At 54.9% G+C, this 21,801-nt stretch overlaps 1 protein-coding gene across 4 annotated transcripts; it reads right to left on the bottom strand.

The window, feature by feature from the left end:
• Window positions 1-791: 791 nt before the first annotated feature.
• On the bottom strand, window positions 792-19,534 carry TRPM2 (transient receptor potential cation channel subfamily M member 2). Of its 4 annotated transcripts, XM_061451694.1 has the most exons (33): window positions 19,354-19,513; window positions 17,820-18,083; window positions 17,395-17,480; window positions 16,751-16,919; window positions 16,106-16,286; window positions 15,549-15,715; window positions 14,929-15,109; window positions 14,048-14,109; window positions 13,693-13,893; window positions 13,216-13,318; window positions 12,855-12,976; window positions 11,411-11,761; window positions 10,826-10,963; window positions 9,863-9,992; window positions 9,413-9,558; window positions 9,136-9,248; window positions 8,799-9,012; window positions 8,136-8,254; window positions 7,584-7,716; window positions 7,279-7,450; window positions 6,613-6,796; window positions 6,158-6,339; window positions 5,884-6,016; window positions 5,678-5,765; window positions 5,023-5,110; window positions 4,710-4,861; window positions 4,129-4,205; window positions 3,936-4,037; window positions 3,534-3,620; window positions 3,243-3,348; window positions 2,591-2,692; window positions 2,067-2,183; window positions 792-1,817 (listed from the first exon to the last, which is right to left on the bottom strand). In XM_061451694.1, the coding sequence occupies exons 2-33, from the start codon at window positions 18,009-18,011 to the stop codon at window positions 1,692-1,694; spliced, it is 4,524 nt and encodes a 1,507-aa protein (XP_061307678.1). In that variant the 5' UTR covers window positions 18,012-18,083; window positions 19,354-19,513; the 3' UTR covers window positions 792-1,691. The 4 variants fall into 4 exon arrangements, 3 of the variants coding, with proteins under 3 accessions (XP_061307678.1, XP_061307676.1, XP_061307677.1); XM_061451692.1 differs by lacking the exon at window positions 17,820-18,083 and having other exon boundaries at window positions 16,751-16,943; window positions 17,407-17,480; window positions 19,354-19,525; XM_061451693.1 differs by lacking the exon at window positions 17,820-18,083 and having other exon boundaries at window positions 19,354-19,524.
• Window positions 19,535-21,801: the final 2,267 nt, after the last annotated feature.

Raw genomic sequence — 21,801 nt, 5'->3', positions numbered from 1 at the left:
GGACACCGGCAGCACTGCCGCGGGTGCTCCGCGCGAGTGGCCGCACGGAGCCCTTTGGTGCCGCGATTGAGTGGTGCTCGTTAGGTTTCAGCGGCGCTGTGGCTGCTGCTCCGGTTCTGGGCTGCGGGGCTGGAAGCTTTATCAGCTGCTGTAAGGCGCGATTGCCTCTTCCCTCCACAGCCGTTCCCCTGGTCCTCAGCACAGCATGGTGATGGGCCACCATGAGCAGACGTTGAGCAGGCCAAGAGCAATGGGAGGAGGTACAGTGCCGCTGCTTTGGCACACAGCTGGCTTTCCAGCAGCTCCTCAAGTTGACTCAAAATGTGTCATATCATCTCTGCAGCGAGTATTTGGGGCATGATTCTGCAAGCAAAGTGAGTCTGTGCAACAAGAGCGCTCAAACTAGGCTCATTTTAGAAGTGTGCTCCAAATGCAGCCTCCAGGAATGCTCCCTGATCAAACACCGTAACAGACCACCAGCTTTTAGTTGTTTAATACATGGTTTATTGAGCTGGGTTGAATAAATTGCCAGTCTGACACCCACCCTTCCCTCGCCAAGCCCCATTGCGTCACTGGTGAAACTGCAGTTGTGCTGTGGTGGCCACCAGTGCGGGAAGGATAGCCCCGGCTGGCCAGTGTCTAATCCACTGGGAGAGGGTGGGGGAACTGCAATCCCACCCCAAGCAGTCGCAGGTATAATATGCCACCATGGGGCTGTTCTGGACTGTTGAGAGATGTCTCCACTGTGCCTTGTTCTCCCATGGCAGGCACAAAATAAGTGAGTGAGAGTAGAGATGTCTGGGATGGACAAAATGATGTCCTCTCTCCCGTTTTTACCTGCCCAAGGGACTGCAGAGTATGGATCACCTGGGTCCCAGCAAGCTGTCCCTTTCCATCCAGGTGCCCAAGGGGATGGGGCAGGCAGGTGACATTTAGCTGGTGCCTTGGCTCAGACAGCAGGAAGTTCAGCTACAACATGGTGCTCAGCATACACATGCAGGATCACGTAACAGTATGGGACATGGGGACTGGACCTGTGTGAAGCTGTGAAACCATGGGTACATAAGCCAAGAGCATCTCACACCTTCACAAGTGCTGGATCACAGATCACGACCATGTTGTTATGTCTGAGCAACCAGAGATATGGGGACAGCTGCCACAGGACTGACTTGCATGACAGTTAGGACCTTTAGGTGTGAAAGATCCCAATCCTTCTCCAGGGCAATCATCCAGGAGCTGTGGTGATGGGGCTTCCAGGGAGCAGAGCAGGAGCAGGGGAGCAGAGGTGCCCTATGGATGTCCTGTGTAGAAGTGTGGTTGGGATTGACAAGTCTCCAGTGCCCACTCGAAAGCAAAGCACATGTAGGAACTGAGAGAAGGAACACCTTGCAGGAGCAGCCCTGTGGCTCTGCTTGGCCCAAGCCCTGGGCTAGTGCTGTGGTTGATGTGGAAGCACCAAGACACAGCCTGGGGCTGATCCTGGTGGCTCAGGTGACCAGGATGCTGTGTAGGTACTGCCCAGACAGCGCCTGTCCCCAGCTGGTGGGAAGGGGACAGAGACCTGCAATGCACATTCATGGAGGCAACCAAAGTATCTGGTCTCCAGTCTCACAGGTGAGCTGGGGTAGAGCTCCAGGTCCCAACCAAAACCTGGTCTGGGGCAGCAGGAGCCCTGGCCTGTGTCTGAGAACTCAATAGTAGGCATCGAGGAGAGTTGAGACCTTGTGCAGGAGCTTCTTGTGGTTTGCATGCAGGGGGATCCTCTTGTCCAGCACCTGCCAGCGGATACACAGCTCCGGATCACAGCCCTGAAGAAACTAGAAGGGGACCAGAGGCATCATGTATGCACTGCCAGTGAGGAGCCATGCCAGACATGCTCAACAGCACCTCCAGCGCCCAGCCCTTTTTTTCTGGGGCCCCTGTTGCAATGGCACCCCATATTCATCCCCATGTGCTTCCTCCACTGCATGCAGCTGGAGAACCCCAGTCCTATGGAAGGTGAGATGTGGGCCTGGAGATGTGGCTCCCCAGAGAGCTGGGTCAGGGAGTTGCAGAGAGACCCATACCGAGTTCAGCCGCTTCATCTCCACATCATTCTGGCTGCTGAAGTGCACGCTGACAGCGACTGTCTCAACCCAGGCATTATCTGTGTTGCGGGGGTCGTCAAGATACCCCTTGTGTACCTGTGCACAGTGAAGGAGTGCAACATGAGCAGAGGCCTTAGTACCTATCTAAGCGAACCAACAGGCAGTGATGGGGCATCGTGCCACAGATTGTTTGCTATTCTAGAGACCATCACCCTGTTACCACTGCACCTGGAGCTGTGGAGAGCAATCACAGCAGGCACAGACACTGGTGTGTGTGGCGGATCCCTGAGCTGCCTCCCTGCATGGTGCGAGACTATCACAGTGTGTTTCCACCTCCCCAAGCCATCCCTCCCCCGTGGGAGCACTGGCCAAGGGGTGATGCACCCTGCCCCTGTACCCTGGGGACACGCATGTGACCCTGTAGCACCATGATGTCCACATGTCCCTTTACTGTTGTGATGCCCACATGTCTCTGTACCACTGGGACACACACACGCTCCCACCTCAGTGCCTTGTTTCAGCAAGTTCTGGAACTGGGGCCAGAATTCCCGGCGCAGGATCCACTTCAGCTTTAGTGGCAATGTCTCACCTGGCTCCAGTGACCCCTGTGCCAAAGCAGATGTCAGACGTGGGACCTGCCATTAGCCCAGCCCAGCCTCCTCACTGGCACCAGCTTGGCTATCAGGCAGTTGCCACCACTGCAGAAGATGCCACAAGCTCTGGTGGGGAGAGCAATCAGCAGTGATTCCTCTTTCCTTCCCTTTTCCCCTCCCTCTCCCACCAGAAGTCCTCAGGTGTGCCCAGGCAGATATCTGAGTTTGCCTGATTCAGCCCTGGATTCATTCCTTTTCTGTTGGAGGACTCTCTGCCAATGGTTTCACATGCCCACATGAATGACATGTGAGAACTGAAGCCATGGGGGAGAAGCAGGAGGCAGTGGGTCAGGGTAAGGGTCTGCAACAGGACCACTGCTCACCCAGCACCGCTGGCATCACAGCTCCACATGCAAATGCTCTACAGGAAGGGCAGAGGTACCTCCTTGGACAAGGCTGTGTCTCCTGCCTGTGTTCTTCCCTTTTCTGCAGGACATCCAGCTCTCAGCTGGACCCATCTCCCCAGACCCTTCCACACCAGCTGGTTTCTACCAGCTCTTACCCCAGGCAGAGCCCAGACGTCCGACAGCGGGTACTGTGCTACAAGGACTTCCAGCATCTTCTTCAGGCTCTTCCTTATAATGGACCCATCCAAATTCCTCCTCCACCTGTGAGAGAGGCCCCTGTTATGCTGCAGCTGGACTCAACTCTCCCCTGCCCAGCAGTGGTTGAACAGGCAAGGGTGGGTTTTGCCAGGTCCTGGTCTCTCTCAGATGGCTCTGTGCCCCCTTTTCCATGCCACCTCCCCAGCTCTGTCCTGGAGCAGGACACCTCTCTGTCCTCACACACTCACCGGGTCACAACGGGGTGCAGGGCATGGTTGGGACCAAAGCAGTGCAACCTCCCTCGGCCTCGCAGACCCGTCCTGCCCATGGGGTTCCTGGCAGGAAGAGAGCAAGTATGCTGTGATGGTGCCAGGGACCGTCTGTGCACCATGCTGATAAAAGCCCTGTACTGCTCCCCAGATTTCCCCCAGTGCACTGCACCTCTTCTGGACTCTGGAGTTTTTTGAAGGGCAAGGAGGGGAACAGTCATGAGGATGATGCATGCCATTATCCCTACCCCACCATTAGCTGTAGGGAAGTGGGAAGGGGATGAGTGCATATAGGCCATACTGAACTCTCTGGTGCTTTGCCTACAAACTGGCACCCCATCTCCCACTAAGTCCACCTGCCCCCATGGTGGATGCACTCACAAGGGCAGCCCATCCTGCACAGTGTAGAGGCCATGGAAGCTCTGCCGGTCGATTAGCCCGTCCATGGTGTTGTAGTTGATCTTCAGGAGAGACTCCAAGGAGCTGGGGGGCAGGAGGCAGCCCGGCAGGGAGGGCTGGCTATGCCACCCAGGGGAAGGGGCAGAGGAGCAGGCAGCCACAGAGGGACACTCACAGGCTGAACGGATCCTGCACAGCCATGTCCTTGTGCTCAGCAGAGTAAGTGGGAGGGTCGTATAGTGCAAAGTCCACCTGCAGAGCACATGGCATATCAGGGACCCTGGAGACGCTGTCTGCCCCAGTCCCATCCTCTGCCCAGCTTGTGGCATCACCTCCCGAGGAATGTAGGGCTCCAGGTCCTGCTTGGGGACTGAGCTCAGGGTCTTGGCTGGGGGGCTGGTGCCTCTCACTCATGCCCCTGTGGAAGCCAGTGCCAGATCCTGTCCCTGACCGTGAGCCAGCCCTGACTCAGGAATTGCAGAGGTAGGTGGCTGTACTCTCTGCTTCCTAACCAGTCATCACCAGGTATCCCTAGCATTGCAGATCCCAGAAGGAATGGTGCCCGTTCACCTCTCCTTCTCCCTTGCAGAGTCTCATAAGCTGCTCCAGGAACCCCCTTGTCCCAGGGCTGGGAACAACAGGAGCTCCCAAGTGTGACACAAGTGTGACACGGGGTCTGTTCTTCTTCCCATCGCCATGGGGATCTGCCCCATCGTGCCCCCTACCAGCCCTGCTGCCCAGGACCACAGCTCCTACCTCCCAGGGCACCTTCTCATCCGGCACAGGGAAGCGGCGGGTGTGGGACCCTGGGTACAGGAGGTTTCGGGCAAGCACATGGTATGGGGACTGGCTCTCCTCGGGTTTCCTCTCCAGGTCAAACTCCTTTGTCTCCAAGGCTTTGCCCGAGCCTGTGAGGCAGACACAGACAGTGAGGGCCTGCAAAGCAGGGTGCTGAGCCTGGTGCTGTGAACTGTGGCTCTGCAGAGGGGGCTGGCTGGGCTCCCCATGGGGATGCTGCTGATCCCTGGTCTCCCCCGGTGCTGCTGGGATGGAGATGGGTTCCGCTTACCCGCAGATGGCACACCCTCGCCTGCGCTGAACCCATGGTCCTGCAGCGCCTGCATTATCCACCTGAGGGCCTGTGCGCTCTGGTGCACCTGTGTGTGAGAGGAGACGGTCACCACCCCCCCCAGACCCTCACTGCACACCAGACTCCCTGCTCGTGTGGAACAGCTCCACAGCGAGGGGGCAGAGAGTGCCCCATGTCCAGAGGTCTGGAGGGTCCTCCTGGGATTAGGAGAAGAGCTGGGTCAGATCGAACTGCTTGGGCGACCGTGGGAGCAGAGGCTTATCCCACCACTTTGCACGTTCATCCTGTTCATTTTGGAGTCAAACAGAACATTTCCCATAACGCTTTTTCTCTCAGATGTTATTGTTTTTACAGAATAACAGAACGGTTTGGGTTGGAAGGGACCTTAAAGCTCATCCAGTTCCAACCCCCTGCCACAGCAAGGGACACCTTCTACTAGATCAGGCTGCTCCAAGCCCCATCCAGCCTGGCCTTGAACACTGCCAGGGATGGGGCAGCCACCACTTCTGTGGGAAACCTGTTCCTGTCTGAAGGGGCATTGATTTAAAGGAGCTCTCTCTTGTGCTCCAGGTCCGTTGACTCAGTCCCTAGAAAGCTCAACTTTTCTTACGTAGCTGCTCAGCTTTTGCCTCACCTGGACTTCCACAGAGGTCAGCCTCTGCTCCACCAGCCCTGTCCTCTTCACCCGGTCCAAGTCCAACAGCTCTGCCAGTATGTCAACCCTGGAGGGACAGTGCAGAGAGGAACCCCCTCAGCAGCCACCCCTGCTCTGATCCCCTCTCCTCCCTGCCTGGGGCACTGGAGGCCTGAAGTATGTCCCTGTCTCAGGAGTGCTGGTACCTCTGTGCAATGTCTCGAATCTTTTGCTCCATGTTCTGCTTCTCCTGGCACTGCTGGTTCTGCAGGTAATTCTCCTTCAGGTACATCTCCCAAGAGAGGAGGGCAGCTTCTTCGTTCTTCTCCAGCTTCTCTTCTGCCCGGGGAAGGAGTTGTCAGACCCTTGGGCACCCCAAAGCCCAGTAACACAGCCCAGACATCAAGCCACATGCTTTGGTGCACAGTGCCATGCACCAGGGAGGGGGAGAAGGGCAGGAGGGGAGATGCTGGTCCTCACTGAGCTGCCTGTGGTACGTGGCCGGCCGGCGGAGCAAGCCTTGCTGGACCAGGATCTGCAGGTGGTTGAGGAGGATGAAGGGTGGAGGTGCAGGCGGGCGGCCATGGTACTCCTCAATCAGGTCGTGCCGCTGGAACTTCCAGATCTGGTCTGTGTGCTGCTGGACCTGCTGGAAGGTGTAGCTGGGGCAGAGCCCCGGTGTCAGCCGTGCCATGGGGATGAGAGGGCACATAGTGTCCATATAGTGCCCCAGCTCATACAAGGCTCCCTGATTAGCCCTGACCTGCACCTGCTTCTTCCACCATATCTATAGCCCCCCTCAAAGCACTCCTATGCTCTGGTCAGCATGTGCCCCAGGACCCTTATTGTGCTTTCTCAGTGTGCAGTGCCCTGGCCATGCCCAAGCCTGCAAACAAGGCTTCACTGTCAGGCCCATGGGGCCAGGTCAGACTCACTTGAACATGGCGATGAGGAGGTTGAGGAGGAGGATGTTGGTGAAGAGCAAGTACAGGCACAATAAGATGACTGTCAGCCAGTCTGGGAAGATGGGTTTCTTGTTGTCCTCATTTGTCTCTGGGCACTTGGGCTTGTAGGGGTCAGTCCCATTAGGGCTGCACTGGTCGATGTTGAAGTTGACGCCTGCAAGGGAGCACAGCATGACTCACGGCAGTCAGCCCTTGTGGTGTCTCAGGGAGCACACTGTGCTCTCTGAAAGAGGCCAGCATCAAGGGAGCTTAGCACCAGACACAGATTTGACCTCAGATCTGCATCATGCCAGGTCCTCCACTCACTGCCACCAGCTTCGCAGCTGTGGCACTGAGCTGGGTAGACCCATGGCCTTGTGCATTTGCTAGTGTGCTCTCTTGACTGCTTGTGCAGGTGCAGTTCCTGGGTTTGCATTGGTGGCAACAGTCCCAGTGTGGTGGAGCAGGGCTCCATCCCCATGCCCTGTCATCTCTCCCTCCTGGCCTGATGTTGTTCCTGAAGAGGAGCCCTGTGCATGACTTCCATGGGCCAGAAAGGCAGGAGCTGGACACGCTGCGACATGAGCTTGGTATTCCTCAGCCTTGTCACAGCCACTCTGATCGTGCCACATGCAGTCACAGGCCAGCGTCCCTTACCATCGATGTAGGAGGGAATCTGCCCGAAGATAGTCAGGTAGGAGTGGTAGACCACGCCACGGAAAAGCCACTCCACACGTTCCTCATTGTGAATCAGGATGGCCTGCTTGGCAACCCCAAAGGACACGACCCACACTGCCAGCAGGAAGAGGAAGAAGAAGACATCCTTCATCTGCAAAAAACAAAGGGGAAACAAAACTGTTCCAGAGCAAGCCCCACTCCAGCATCAGATTAGGGTGACACTGGTGGCAGGCATCCAGCTGCTGTAGCTGATCATCCCTGGCAGGATGGAGGAGAGCTCTCACCATGCGCTTCACAATGATGATCTTGGGCCCCAGCGTTTTACTGACTGTGAAAATGTGCATCAGACGCAGGCAGAAAATGATAAAAGCCAGTGACAGGATGATGCGCCCAGGATACAAAGTTGATGGGATCAGCCTGGGCACAGAAGAGAGGAAAGGGAACATCTCAGTGTCACCAGTGTTGGCCTTTCTCTGATCTCACAGCATTACATTTCTGCAGTACCAGTGAGTTTCCCAACCAGGTTGAGGGTTGGACTAGATGATCTTTTGAGGTCCCTTCCAACCCTTAGGATTCTGTGATTCTGTGAAAAGACCTTTAAGATCATCAAGTCCAACCATTACCCCAGCACTGCCAAGACCACCACTAAATCATATCACTGAGGGCCTCATCTACATGCTTTTTGAACACTTACAGGGACAGTGATGCCACCACTTCCCTGGGAAGCCATCCTCATTGGCCTTTGAAGATATTGCAATTAAAAAATGTGCACAAATCTCACACTGGTTTTGTAGCCTGCAGCTGTGGCTTGAGCCACAAGTGGCTCTGCAACTCACCTGCAAGTCAGCCCTGTGATAAAGACTAGGATGGCGCAGATGTCCAACCTATTCCAGAAGTCCTTGAAGTACAGGGAAGCCATTTTCACAACTCCAAACCCATCTGGATCATGCAACAGCTGTTGGGAAGAGAAGAGGAATTGGTATTTCAGTGAAAGCCTTGTTAGATACTCATGTGCCTTGTGGTGGGGAGGGACCACACAGACCTACTGCCATTTTTGGACCCTCTTGCTTACCCAAAGTTAACCTTTTCTACGGGGTGATTCGGAGATTTGGATATAGAAGGAGCATGGGGATAGACAAAGATATGGGGCATTTTAGTCAGGTGAAGAAAAGCATTGAGAGGCTGAAGCAAACTAAGTATCAAGCAAAGCCTGGAAATAAATGCCCAAGGAAAGAGGTGGTCCTTCCATCTCCTAATGTTTTCAGCTCAAAACAGCATGTGTTTCTACAGGTACCCAGCCAGGCCAGACACAGCCAAGAAGGCTCTCTGGCCTCAGAAATGGGGGGATCTGGCAGTCCCTTGTGCTGGCACCTCTGTGAACAGATGGTGACATAAGAAGGAACTTAGAAACATGAGCTACATAGGACCTTCCATAAGCACACAGAAGGTGTCTCTTCCTCATCTCATCTCCTCAGCCCCTGTTTCTGCCTGCCGCATACCTGTCGGGTCTCCTCGCACACTAGGGAGAAGAGCCAGAAGTAGAGGAGGTACTCCCACCAGGACGGCACTGGCTGGAAGTCAACCATCAGGACATAGGCAAAAAGCAGGAGGAAGGTGAAGTAAGAGAGTATGTTCATGTGGAAGATGACGACAGGCGCTGTGAAGAAGGCTCGGAGCCGTGTCAGGCAGCCCATTGGCTGCAGCCTCTTCTCCCTGTGAGGAAGAGGGGCTCAGCTGCCCAGGAAGATGCCACAGCAGTTTCTCCCAGCCAGCTGCAGGGCGAGGCTGGAGGAAATCTGTGCCTTGGTGCACACATGCCCCAGCAGCGAGAAGTACCTGAAGGTGATGAGGCCGGTGTAGAGAAGTGGGAAGAACAACATGCATGCAATAACCCGCCAAAGCCCATTGTCCACACACATCTTCCCCCACCAGACTTTGGTTAGAAAGGCCTGTGAGGAGGGAGAAAGGGGAGCACTGGTTACAGGAGCGAGCCTGCCTGCCTGTCAGAATGGGGCTGAAGGACAGAGCCCCACTGCTGCCAACAAGGAACCCTGGATCAGTGGCAGGGGACACTTAGGCATTTCCCCTCCGTGCACCACTGCTGGGAACCCACCTGGACACCCCCATGGGACACAAAATTCATGTTCTTGGCCTCCAACGCCAGCTGCAGGCAGGTTGTCTTCCCCCAGGCCTCAGAGACACGGGTGAGAAGCTTCTGGGCTCTCTCTTCATCCTTGCGGTAGCAGTCTGTGAACACACCTGGCCAGGCAGGTACCAGGGAGACATGCCTGAGCTGCTGGACCATCTTGGCGCTCAGAAAGGTGCCACAGAGCCACCCTTTTCAGCAGGATCTGGACACTACACCACACAGTGGCACCCTCTGTGCTCCCATCATGCAGGCAGAGCCCTCGCAGCCCCACCGCCCCAACCTTGATGAGGGGTTCCCCATTTGGCATCACTGACCACAGACACCCCTCACTCCAGACACCTCCTGCACAAAGCCAGCCAGCCCTCCCTGAGGGGTGCAAGAGCAGCTCCGTGTTGCTGACTCCCTCCTGCTCACCAATTGCCTTCCTCTCATACTCCTCAGCCAGAGTCATCATGTCCTCGGTGGTGTCTGTGTCTTCCTCCTCCTTGGCCAGCTCCTTCAGGATTTTGCTGCAGGCCAGCGCGGCCGCCATGGAGTCCTGGCTCTGGAGAAGAAGAGGCCAGAGAGAGCATGGGGGTCTGCGTCCTGTCCTGCAGGTCCCACTAGTCCTGCCAAGCCCTCCACAGCTCCCACAGGGAAGGAAGGAGGATGTCCCAAGCAGACTGCTGCTCAGTGTGGACAGCTTGCTGTGAGCTGTGTTCCTCTCTGGGTGCAGGGGCAGTAGGAAACCTACTGCCATGGGGAATCTGGGGTTAACCATGCTCTCCTTGTGGAAAGCCTTGAGTGATGGGACGGTGTGACTGCATGGCATGGTCACTATGCTGCCAGCCACTCTGCTTCTGTGTTTAAACTGGGGTGCTGTTTATGGAGGGAAGCCTTCTCCAGCTACCGTGCCCCTGTGTCCTGCCTGCAGTGTACTGAACCCTCTCTCAGGTTTTGGAAGGAAGAGCACACTTCTGGCCCAGCACATCACCTCTGCCTACAGCATGTATTTTCATAGCATCATAGAATCACAGAACTGTTTGGGCTGGAAAGGACCCTGAAGATCATCTAATCCCAACCCCATGCAATGGGCAAGGACACTTTTGACTAGACCAGGTTTATCAAAGCTCCGTCCAACTTCCTGCCCTTGAACACTGCCAGGGATGGGGCATCCTTGGCTGGGAAGGGAGGGATCTTGCCTCATGGTGTGGCTGGGGATGAACACCAGGCTCAACAGCTGTCTCACATTTGGCTGTGGGTCGGGCTCGGGCACTGCCATGGGCCAGCTCGCCTGTTGTCACAAATCCCAGCAGATGCAATATTTCCTTTTGGGCCTGGGAGGTTTGGCTCCATCTGAGCCTCTCAGCTCGGACCAGCAGCTCTGGGCTGTGATACCTGGGCCCAGATGATTTCTGCCAGCTCCTTGTGGTTCTGGACCACAGCCCAGATAAGCAGGTCACGGACTGGGTCCATGGTGAAGGTGGCTCGGCCAGCAGAGCGCTTGTAGAGGGACCGGAGACTTGAGCCCTGGACCTGCAAGGCACGCAAGGTCAGAGCTGCTCCCCACCAAGGAGCTGCAGAGAGCAGGCAGCCCCTCAACACAAAGCCACTCCTGACCCCTGAGTGCCTGCTTCCTCCATGCACGGAAGGGCTTTTGCTGCAGGGTGGCCAAGCGGGATGGCTGCCTGGAAATGCAGGGCCAGGATCATGTGGGGATGTGCCCAGCCTGCCTAGTGCACCCACCCCACTGGGTCCTGCCCACCAGCATCACAAGGGCACACGGTGTTGCCAGTGAAGGAAGGTGGGAGTCACACCTTGAATAGGGGGCAGAAGACTTGGATAGGGCTTTAAGGGACTTTGAGTGAGATTCTTGAGCAGGCAAGAAGACAGACACCCAGCTGCAACCCCCAGGATGGCTTCTTGAGCCCACTTTCTCCTCCCAAATGCAACCCTGCCACCACATCACCTGGAGATACGTACATTCAGATTGATGTGTGGGACAGGGATGGAGAGCCGGGGCCGCTCTGTGTGCTTGGGCTTGGGGTAGAGAGGCTGTGTGGAGCAGCCCAGCAGCTCCCGCAGCACCTGGGAGACATGGTGCAGTTGGATTCTTGGCATTTTGGAGCTGGCCGTATGCTCTCTCTCCTCCAGCAGAACCTTCTGCAGCTTGCTGTGGAACAGGCAGGATGGTGCCATGTTGTCGTAGAGGTAAACCAGGGTATCCCAGGTGACAAACTCCTTGAGGCGCACTCCCTGCTCCAGGAACAGCTTCACAAACTCTGGCTTGTTGGAGATCAGGGCGGCCGCCATCACGGGGTGGAGATCTGCTGGCTGGCAGGCCAGAGGAGAGGTGAGGGTCTCCATGGCCACAGAGCAGGATTTCACCATGCTCCTCACTCAGGGGGAAGATTTTACCCCTGAGCACACAAGGAGCTTCTGGGTGTGAGAGCAGATGGGAGGTACTGGGGCTTGTGGGGCATCTAAGAGAGAGGGTTAGTATGTCCTCTCCTCTCAGCTGCCTGCCCTGATGGCCACCCAGTTCAGCCTTTGTGGGGTTTTTCTTTCCAAGGCAACCTTTGTGTGTATCCAGAAATGAAAGCAAGCCCCACGGGTAAGGGGCTACACGTTTATCCTGGCAGGAAGGTACCTGCTGACCTTCTGACACAGCTTGGCTTCAGCTTCAGCTTTTCATACCAGCCACAGTGGTCCAGGGCTGCAGTGTATGTAGCAGCCCTGGCCTGCATCAGCTAATCTGAGAGCCTGCCTTGTCCTCCCTTTCTGACAAAGCTGTGGATCTCTCTTGAGCTGTGTAGCTTTACACAGACACTAGCTCCCGCCAACCCTTCCCAGTCCCACAAAAGGTATGGGGGCTGCCATAACCTCACCTGTTGAATGAAACAAGAAAAATCGCTTCCAAGTCCCACAGCCCCATCAGAAAGGACAGACATCCCTGCTTAGCTTTGGCTTCCCAACAGCAGGATCCGGTGTGGGCTGGCAGACTGGCTCGTGCTGCTCACTGCCCCACTCTAGTGAGGTTTAAGCAGCGGAGCACCAGGTCGGGTGAGAAGAGTTTGACAATGTGGTGTGAGCAGCAAGAGGTATTTTTGGCTCTGAGTTGGTGGATCATCTTTAAAAAGGCAGTGGTTTTGACTAAAATACCAGTCATCTTTGTTAAAACAAATAGGACCTTTACAAGTAATGATTTGCAGGGTGTGCTCACCTCTGCTTTGGATGTTTGAGGGCACTTCTGAAAACAAAACAGATTAAGACCCCCTGGCAATGTAGTGGGAGTTTAGGGTCCGAAAGCAATGCCCTCACAAACTGTCCTTAGGCACAGCTGAGGTACCCGCAATACCCACAGTCCGCAAGTGGGACCTGACAAGCTGTAAGCCTGACTGGAGCAGTAGCACAGGTACTGCCTTACCTTCCACTCGTGGTCATCTGTGAAGATCTCACTGCGAGCAATGTCCACCCTGTTCCAGGCCACAGCTAACCTCAGCTGGTAGTCCCAGTTCTCACGACCAAAATTGTCCTGGTTTCGGGATGCTGCATGCAGAGAGCATGCGTTAGAACAGAGGATCGTTTACATGGTGAGAAGATACCACCTGGAAGCCCCCTTGGAGGCCTGGCCTTCTGGGATAAGTACCTCTCCACAATCAGCTCAGCATCACGGTTTTGGGGACCTCTCTGGTGACCCCATTAAGTCGAGCAGCTGCAGGAGGTGACTTGTGACCTCCATCTCATTCATCTCACCCCGTCCTCCCAGGCAGCTCCCCACCCCTCACCTTTGAACAGGGCCTGAAGGATGGCCACATCCACGTCCTGCTGGCCATATTTGCCGTCTCTGAAAATGGTCAGGAGCTGCCGGCTCCGCACTATGTCTTGGATCTACAAGGAGAGCCATGGGCAACCGATCAGCAGCTGCATCTCCTCCCTGATGGTTCCCGCAGCCTCTGTCCTGTGTGGGGCAATTCCTTACTCATCTTGGGTTGTCTGCAGACCCTCTGTATCTCCCAGCCTGGCTGGGGTCAATCCCAATTGGTACCTCTGCCCAAAGGGAGCTGTCGTGGAGGAGCAGAGCTTGAGCCCTTTGGGTGCCCACCAGGACATTGCTGAGCATGGCTGGGGGAAGATGGAGGGTTGGAAGAGATGAGCCTAAATGTCACACTGGGAGCCTTCCTAGTCACAGGTAAGGAGCCCTGGGGTCCCCTTCGATCTCCACAAGCTCAGTGAGAGGAGCTGTCTGCCTGCACAAGGCTCACCTTCTTGGTCCACTCCACCACTCTGCCCTCAGTGAATTGCTCATAGGTGTCCTGGAAGAACACGCTCAGCTTCTGCCGGATCAAGGCAATGGTTATCTTGGGCACAGGCAGGCTGGCCACTTGTGCGATGACATCAGCCACACGCCCAGACCCTTCCACAATCACACAGGGGGTCCCATTGGTGATGGCGTTGTAGATGGTCTGCAACAGAGCGGGGAGACTGGTCCTTAGTCCTGCCCAGAGACCAGCAGACCCTCTCTGAGAGCCACCCTGCTACTCTGCAGCACTCCTGCAGCTGGTGTGGCACCATGTGTGACACCTAAAAGCAGCATCCCGCGCAGGAGTAGTTCCTTACGTCAAGTGTCCCTGGGCCTCCTTCCAGCACCACGCACACAATGGGGATCCTGATGGCAACGCCTGCAAGGAAGCAGAGCCTGGGATCACTTCCCTGTGGGGCACACTGCCATGCACCTGAATGCGGTCCCCTCCGAGCAGTGGGATGTGAAAGGCAAGGTGTGAATGTGAAAGGCACATGGGGGAGCGTGTGTACACACGTGTTAGAGCAGAGGATCGCCTACAGACAAGAAGATACCACCAGGGAGCCCCCTTTGAGGCCTGGCCCATTGGGATAAACAACTCTCCCTGATCAGCTCAGCATCACAAGCTTTGGGGACCCTTTTGTGGCCTGATAAGTCAATCAGTTGGCTCTTTGGTTTGTATCACTGAGGAACCAGGTTCCACATTTATCATGACAATCCTCTCAAGATCCTTGCCTGGATCCTTCAGGGAAGCCACAGCCTCCCCTCTGAACAGAGGCCAGGATGGGCACCCATTATCAGCCTTCTAGTGCCTAAAGGGGTCAACAAGAAATCTGGAGAGGGGCTTTTTACAAGGGCCTGTAGTGACAGGACAAGGGGGAATGGCTTTGGGCTGAAAAACGGTAGATTTAGATTTGACACAAGGGAAAAATCCCTCCCTGTGGGGGTGGTGAGGCCCTGGCACAGGTCGCCCAGAGAAGCTGTGACTGCCCCATCCCTGGCAGTGTTCAAGGCCAGGTTGGACAGGGCTTGGAGCAACCTGGTCTAGTGGAAGGTGTCCCTACCCATGGCAGGGGGTTGGAACTGGATGAGCTTTAAGGTCCCTTCCAACCAAAACCATTCTGTGATTTTACCAATGGATGACCCATCCCACCTTGTGCCCTTCCCTGCCTCAGACCTGGATATGTGTCACTGTTACCTCCTTTCACCTTGGTCTGCTCTGAAATGAACTTCTCCAGTCTGGTCCTCAGGGGGATTTCCACCCCATACCTCCCGTGAGTCCCGTCATCCACCAGGATGAAGTGGGAGTGGTTGCTGTCCAGGCATGACAGGCTGCCTTGGTTCTCCTCATCCAGTACATACTCAGCTGGAAAGCCACCCTGTAAGATGCAGAAGGAGAGACTCTGGAAGAAGCCTGCAGAGGAGCACCAGATGCCCAGAGCAACCAGCCTGTGGGACAGGAACAGGCCAGCATGTGGGACAGGAGCAGTCTGGCCAAACAACCATTCGTGTCCCCCCTGCAGTCCTCATGTCAGCTTTGCCCTTTTCTTCTCTGTCTCTGTTCCACCTGCCCTCACACCCACAAAGGCCCTCCCAGGAGAAGGGCAGCACCTATAGAAGACACTGGGTAGGGTAAAGGGGCTTCTCAGCAAATACCAGGCTGGGACCATCACTCCTCCTGGAGCAGCTGGGTTTTACCAGGGCTGCCAGCCACAAGCACATCTCAAAGCACCCATTCCCACCACAGTCCTTGGCAGGGCTTCCCCAGCAGACCAAGCACAGGCAAAGCAGATGCAGCTCTGGCTCTGCCTGGCTCACCATGGGGCAGATGAGGCTCTCCCGGTTGTACACGGTCCCCCAGGTGGCTATGCCGATGGTGACAATCTCGCTGTCCTTGTGGCCACAGCTCAGTGTGAAGTCTCGCACCGCCTCTCCCACCTGTTTCATCACACCAGCATGGGACCCCCCTGTGATGATCCAGGCCCCTGGGGGTCAGAGACAGGCTTGGGAAGGGAGAAGCTCTGCTCACAGCAATCTCCTGGCATCCCCCTGTACAGCTGCAGGAACACCTTGGAGATGCTCCATCTCCCAGAAGGTGTCTTGCCTGCCCACTACAGCAAGGCCAGGCAGCGGAGGAGATGCCTTCTTTAGCACAGTGCTGCATCTGAAGCCCAGATCTTTGTGAACTTGTTTGCAGTGATTGAGTAAGAAGAGTCCATTTCGGGGGGTGGCAGACCAGATGGTGACCTACAGGCTTTCTGGGCCAACTCAGTATCCCCAGAGCAGCCCAATTCACTGAACACAGTGAGTTAGCCATAGCCAGATGATGGGCCCCTCTCCCACTTCAATCAAAAGGGAGCCTCTGCATCTCTTACCAGTGGTCTGGGCCACTTTGACTAGCCCTTGCCGGAAGATGTTCTTCAGCCTTGGTTTCATAATGAAGTTTTTGGCTCCCCCGGTGACTGAGATGAGCAGGTTGGGTGCATCGAGGCCCCAGTGATGTGTCATGAGGTGGTAGATGACCCATGGAGGGGTATCTGAGGAGACGCGTACATACTGCAAAAAAGGGAGCACAAAAGTGTTTTGGGTAAAAACAACAGGGTCAGAGTAACAAGGCATCTCCACCACAAGCCTCCTGTCCCAGGGAAGAACCAGGGGCTTCCCATGCCATTTTCCCAGCAGAGTCCTGTGCTGTTGCCCCAGGTCTTTGTACATGACCCTGTTCCAAATCGCTTCCCTGGGACTGTGCATTCCAAAGACAAACCTAAGGACAAGGAATAGCACTTCTTACAGCATGAAGGTTAGGCTCATGGTTTCAGAAATGGATTTGGTACAGGGCTGGGAGAGAGGAGGGTTCCTGTCCCAACCCCCTTCTTCTGCTTGGGTCAGTGTTGCCCTTGGAGCATTTCCACAATTCCCTATCCTCCTCCCATCCAGGAGGGGAATACTTGCATCTCATCTGCCATGGCAAGACCTGGACACTGTCTCCCCATGCACAACAGACAGAAAAACCAGATGACCTTTCCCATCTTCTGTCCCAGGCCTCTGAAGTGGATATCACCGAAGGCGTCTGTTGGCATTTCCCGGATATGCGTTCTGGGGTCCCATTCCTTCCCCAGGAAGATGGGAGGTTTGGCAGCATCTTCCATGTGCTGTTCCCTGAGGTAGCCACACTCACACACGATCCTCCTGGAATACACACCACCAGCTTTGCTGGAAACCGGCTAAAGCTGGAAGGCAAAGCCCAGCTGGGCCACCTGCCTCAGCCCAGGCAAGAGGTGCTGGTGTTCTCATTAAGAACACCAGAAGCACCAGCATCTCCCACCCAGCCCATTATCCAGCTCAAAGCTTGTGCAGAAACAAAGGTGTTTTGGGGAACACTTGAAAAAAAAGGTATTTCCACCTGTAGAGATTCAGGGGAGAAATATTAAGGTTGCTCTGGGTGAAGTTTGAATGGAAATGACTGAGCATTAAAATATCAGAAAGGCTGCTCATGGGACATGGGATATCAGCCGTGCGCTGACACACAGCAGGGTGAAGAACCAGTGCAAAAGGAATTTGTGACCCCCCTTGGCACCAGCTCCCTTGACAGAAAAGTGGGATTTTCTGGTGCTGCAGCTTTGTCACAAACACCCCTCCTGCTTTCCTGGACTGTCTGACTTACCCAGAATCTGACATCTGGGAGCTTTCGACAAAGTAGGTGCACTCTTTCTTCCGAATGTTCTCAGGAATCCATGAGATGAGGTTTTCCTGAGGGAGCAGGAAGAGCAGCAAGAGGTCAGGATTTCTGCAAAGGGCAGAAGTTACATCAGGGGCTAGAAACTCTGGTGCTTGGAGCAGATCTGAGTGCTTCTTTTGATGTGAAAGAAAGCTCCATCGCTATCTGCAAGGACAAAGCCAGGTGTAGCCACAGGACAAGAGATGAGTGCTGGACATTTACCTCAGATGTCTGGGGTTTGTCTGCCAGCCCCTAAAACTAAAGTGATCTGTTATTAATGTTCCCATTAATGAGTCCCTAGATAACTAATTAATATTTTTTTCCATCATGTGTGGGCAATCATCCCCTCTTTCAGCACCTCCTGAACTTGCCTTTTCATTGCTGCTGCTGGGGAAATGGGCCTTCCGCCTGCTTTTTGAGACACTGCTACTGCTCTGCTGGAGGTTGGGGACCACCTCAAAGTCGCTCATCTTCCTGGGGTGGGTGGCAGGGTCATCTCTCTCGGAGCACACCTTGTTCAGTTCAGAGGGGAGCACCTTGGTGCACCGGCCACGCATGGCCATGGCTGCTGTGTCCTGAACCACTCAGCCTCCTCACTCCTGTTCCTAGGATGGGAGGTTCTGAACATCTCCATCCTGAGTGCAGCAGGAAAGAAAAAGGTTACCCATGAACATAAAGCACTGAGGCACCCTTTCCATCGTTCCTGGTAAGAGAGGAGTCCATGGGACACCTGCTGGATCCTTGCCATGGTCCTGACACAGGGGCCACATGAGTGGTGAACCAGGCTCACTGTGTATCACGCTGCCCCAGGGAAACCCATCAGCCTCTGCACATTGACCCCATCCCACTCTGCCCAGCAGCTCCACTTCCTGACCATCGGGCTGCTCCACTACCTGGTTGTCCATCAGTCCAGGGTTCTCCTCACTTCATCCCCACTGCAGGCAGCTGTGACATTTCTGGCAGCAGGGACAGCAGCAACCAGGTCCCAACACAAGTACACAGCCTCAGTTACCTTAGGAGCCAGATTCTGGCAGACTGGTTTTCTGCATCAGCACAACCCACCACAGATCTGATTGCTGGAGAAAGAGCTGTCAAAACAAGGTCAAACACACCCTTAGTTCTTGTTCCTGGTCCTCCAGGGCAAGGAGGCTGGTGGGGTTTGGGACATGGCCACAGGCAGCTCATAAGCCCATGCAGGAGGGTTCTCACACCAGGTCTTCCATGGGCACCCCCAGGGTGAACAACCGTGCTGACAAAAACCCAGAATCACAGAATCCCAGACTGGTTTGGGCTGGAAGGGATCTTAAAGCTCATCCAGTTCCAGCCCCCTGCCATGGGCAGGGACACCTTCCACTAGACCAGACTGCTCCAAGCCCCGTCCAACCTGGCCTTGAACACTGTCAGGGATGGGGCAGCCACAGCTTCTCTGGGCAACCTGTGCCAGCACCTCAGCACCCTCACAGGGAAGAATTTCTTCCTAATGTCAAATCTAAATCTACCATTTTTCAGCCCAAAGCCATTCCCCCTTGTCCTATCACTACAGGCCCTTGTAAAAAGCCCCTCTCCGGATTTTCTGTCACCCCTTTAGGCAATAGAGCTGCCCTAAGGTCTCCCCGGAGCCTTCCCTTCTCGAGGCTGAATACCTGCTCTTAAGGCTTGTGGCCAAGGGCAGAGCATCTTCAGAAGCACCCACTGCCTTCCTCCATCCCCCCTCCATGAGAGGGGGCTGCAACCCCGAGGGACCACGCCTGCCCCACTGCAGGCACCACAGGGACCCTCATCCCAGGGGTCACCTCTCAGCTGCACAGGGTGGTCACAGAACTGATCAGGACAGCCCTGACCGCAGCGCTGAGCACACGAACCATGCCCACCCCCCTGCATGACCGTCTGCCAGCCTGCCTGTACCTTGCCCACAGCATCCTCCGGCCGCATCACCGGCTTCTCCGCTCCTGTCCTAGGGATTCAGCCCCGTGTCTGTCTCCTCAGGCGGGTCATTTTGTCACTGGAGGCACAGGCAGCGAGCGGAGAGCAGGGCAGAGCTGCCTGCAGAGAGGAGGAGATGGCAGGAGGCTGGCAGCTTCCCAGCGAATCAGGCTGCAGCAGCAGTCCCTGCTGAGCTGCTGCGGGCCCGAGTGTGCTGGAGCGGCTGAGTCACGCTCCCGCTGCCTGCAGCAGTGATCTCCTCCCACTGCCACCAGCCCCACATGGGGCAGATGCCTGCAACCGAACCCCTGAGGCAGATACCACCTTCGGGGGGGCTCCAGGGATGAAGGGGCTCCAGCACTCGGGTGCTGTTGAAAAGGAGCAGCAGCTCTGATGGAGGTTTGGGTGCGTCACAGGCTTGGCAAGTGTGATGAGAAATCCCTTCCTTAACTGTCAATTTTGATCAGGCTATAGTAGGAAAGCATCCATCCTGATACAGTGGAAGGTGTGATTCTGCGATATATATATATATATTAGTTATACACTGTGATGTGATGAGGTAGTGGAATTTTACTGGAGACTTTTGGTATCGTTCATGCTTAAGTAAAGGAAACAAAAGGACACCCTGGCCCTGGAAAGAAGAACTTTCCTTCTGGGAAGCTTTGAGCAGTCCATGAAAACCATGGACTGTTTTTCCATAAAGCATAACATAAAGCATAGCATAAAGCATAACAGTTTTATCCCTGGGACAACAATGGTAACACCAGGCTTCCAGCTGCTCTAACACATCCTTGAAACCCCACTGGCATCATCTAGTGTCACAGATCAGTAACCGAGTAATCATAGAGTCACAGAACAGTTTGTGTTGGAACGGACTTTAAAGCTCTATCAGTTCCAACCCCCTGCCAGGGGCAGGGACACCTTCCACTAGACCAGGTAATCAGAACAAGACTGACTCCAGGGACACCTGATCAAATTAGACAAAGCAGCAAGAATGCTGCAGAAACAGAATGGCTTTGCCAGGTTTCATTGTGATTAATAATTGGTAGTGTGGCTGTTAGGGATGTACTGTACCTGAATGCTTGAAGGATATAACAACCCTGTTTAAAGCCCCATTTGGGTGCCCCAATTTGGCTGGGGCACTTCATACACATGAATAAATACTTACCCTTGTAATTGTATGCTTTGAATCCAGCCTCTCACCTCAGCCACCGTGGGCCAGGCAGCACTTTTTATAACACAAGCCCTGGGTGAGGACCCCCACTGTCACACACAGGCACCAAATGACTTTCAGCTGGGGTATCCCACCTCCCCATCTCAGGTGCTCTTTTTCGGTTTGCAACAGGGTCAGGTACTGGGGCAATGCATCCAACAAATAAATAGGGTCCAAAGGAAAAGTCATTGGTGTGATCATGTCCTTTAGGTTGCTTTCCAGCCCAGGCATGTGAGTTAGCATGGACCATCTGTGCAATGAGTTCTGCAGTCCTGCATCCAGCTCCAGGGACCTTAACACAAGAGGAACGTGGAGCTGCACGAGTGAGTCCAAAGGAGGCCATGAAGATGCTCTGAGGGCTGTTGCAGCTATGCTATGGAGACGGGCTGAGAGAGCTGGGCTTGTTCAGCCTGGGGAAGTATCTGGGGAGACCTTAGAGAAGCTTCCAGTGCCTAAAGGGGCTGACAACAAATATGAAGAGGGACTTTTGACAAGGGCCTGTAGTGACAGGACAAGGGGGGAATGGCTTTGAGCTGGCAGAGGGGAAAGGTAGATTAGACACGAGGAAGAAATTTGTCTGTGTGAGGTTGGTGAGGCGCTGGCACAGGTTGCCCAGAGAACCTGTGGCTGCCCCATCCCTGGCAGTGTTCAAGACCAGGTTGGACGGGGCTTGGAGCAGCGTGGGTCTAGTGGAAGGTGTCCCTGCGCATGGCAGGGGGTTGGAACTGGATGAGCTTTAAGGTCCCTTCCAACCCAAATCAGTCTGGTTTCCTTGAACAAGAGCAAACAGCTGAGACATTTCCCTGGGAGAACAGATGCCACTAATAAGGCAGTAAATAAAATCCATGTGCAGTGCTTTACAGTTCAGTTGTAATTAACTCTGCACTGCCAAAAGAACTGAAGCCGTAACTGCACACTAATTACACATTAGTGTGAGCATTCATCCTCTCTCAGCTGGCTAGCTCTCTGGAGACCATGGCTTTTATTTCACTTTTGCATACGCCAAAACCACCGTGGCCCAGTGGGACCTGTGTGGAGCCAGAACACTGGGGCAGTTCCTGCTGCTCCTCCTAAAAGCCCAGCAAGGCTGAAAGTGAATCCTGGCAAGTTAACATCCATTTGCGACAGCAGGAGGAGCAAGGGAAGAGGATGAAGGACTCCGCTGCTCTCCAGGGACTGTGCCCAAACACACACAGCCCATAATGCAGGTCAAATTC

The sequence above is a fragment of the Pezoporus flaviventris genome, unplaced genomic scaffold (genome assembly GCF_033815535.1).
Source record: "Pezoporus flaviventris isolate CSIRO_AGI_PZ_B2104156 unplaced genomic scaffold, CSIRO_AGI_Pfla_v1 ptg000013l, whole genome shotgun sequence".
Classification (NCBI taxonomy): domain Eukaryota; kingdom Metazoa; phylum Chordata; class Aves; order Psittaciformes; family Psittacidae; genus Pezoporus; species Pezoporus flaviventris.
Note: the sequence above shows the minus strand (reverse complement) of the source record. Positions and strands in the feature narration are given on the sequence as shown.

What these genes read in the sequence shown, in the direction of transcription:
- TRPM2 (XM_061451694.1), bottom strand. Translation starts at nt 18,011, where the DNA reads ATGGCCATGCGTGGCCGGTGCACCAAGGTGCTCCCCTCTGAACTGAAC. An exon ending in GTGCAGGATCCGTTCAGCCT is followed by an intron (nt 4,038 to 4,128) that starts GTGAGTGTCCCT and finishes CCTGCCCCCCAG; the next exon opens with CTCCTTGGAGTCTCTCCTGA. An exon ending in AGATGAAGCGGCTGAACTCG is followed by an intron (nt 1,818 to 2,066) that starts GTATGGGTCTCT and finishes GTCCCCTTCTAG; the next exon opens with TTTCTTCAGGGCTGTGATCC.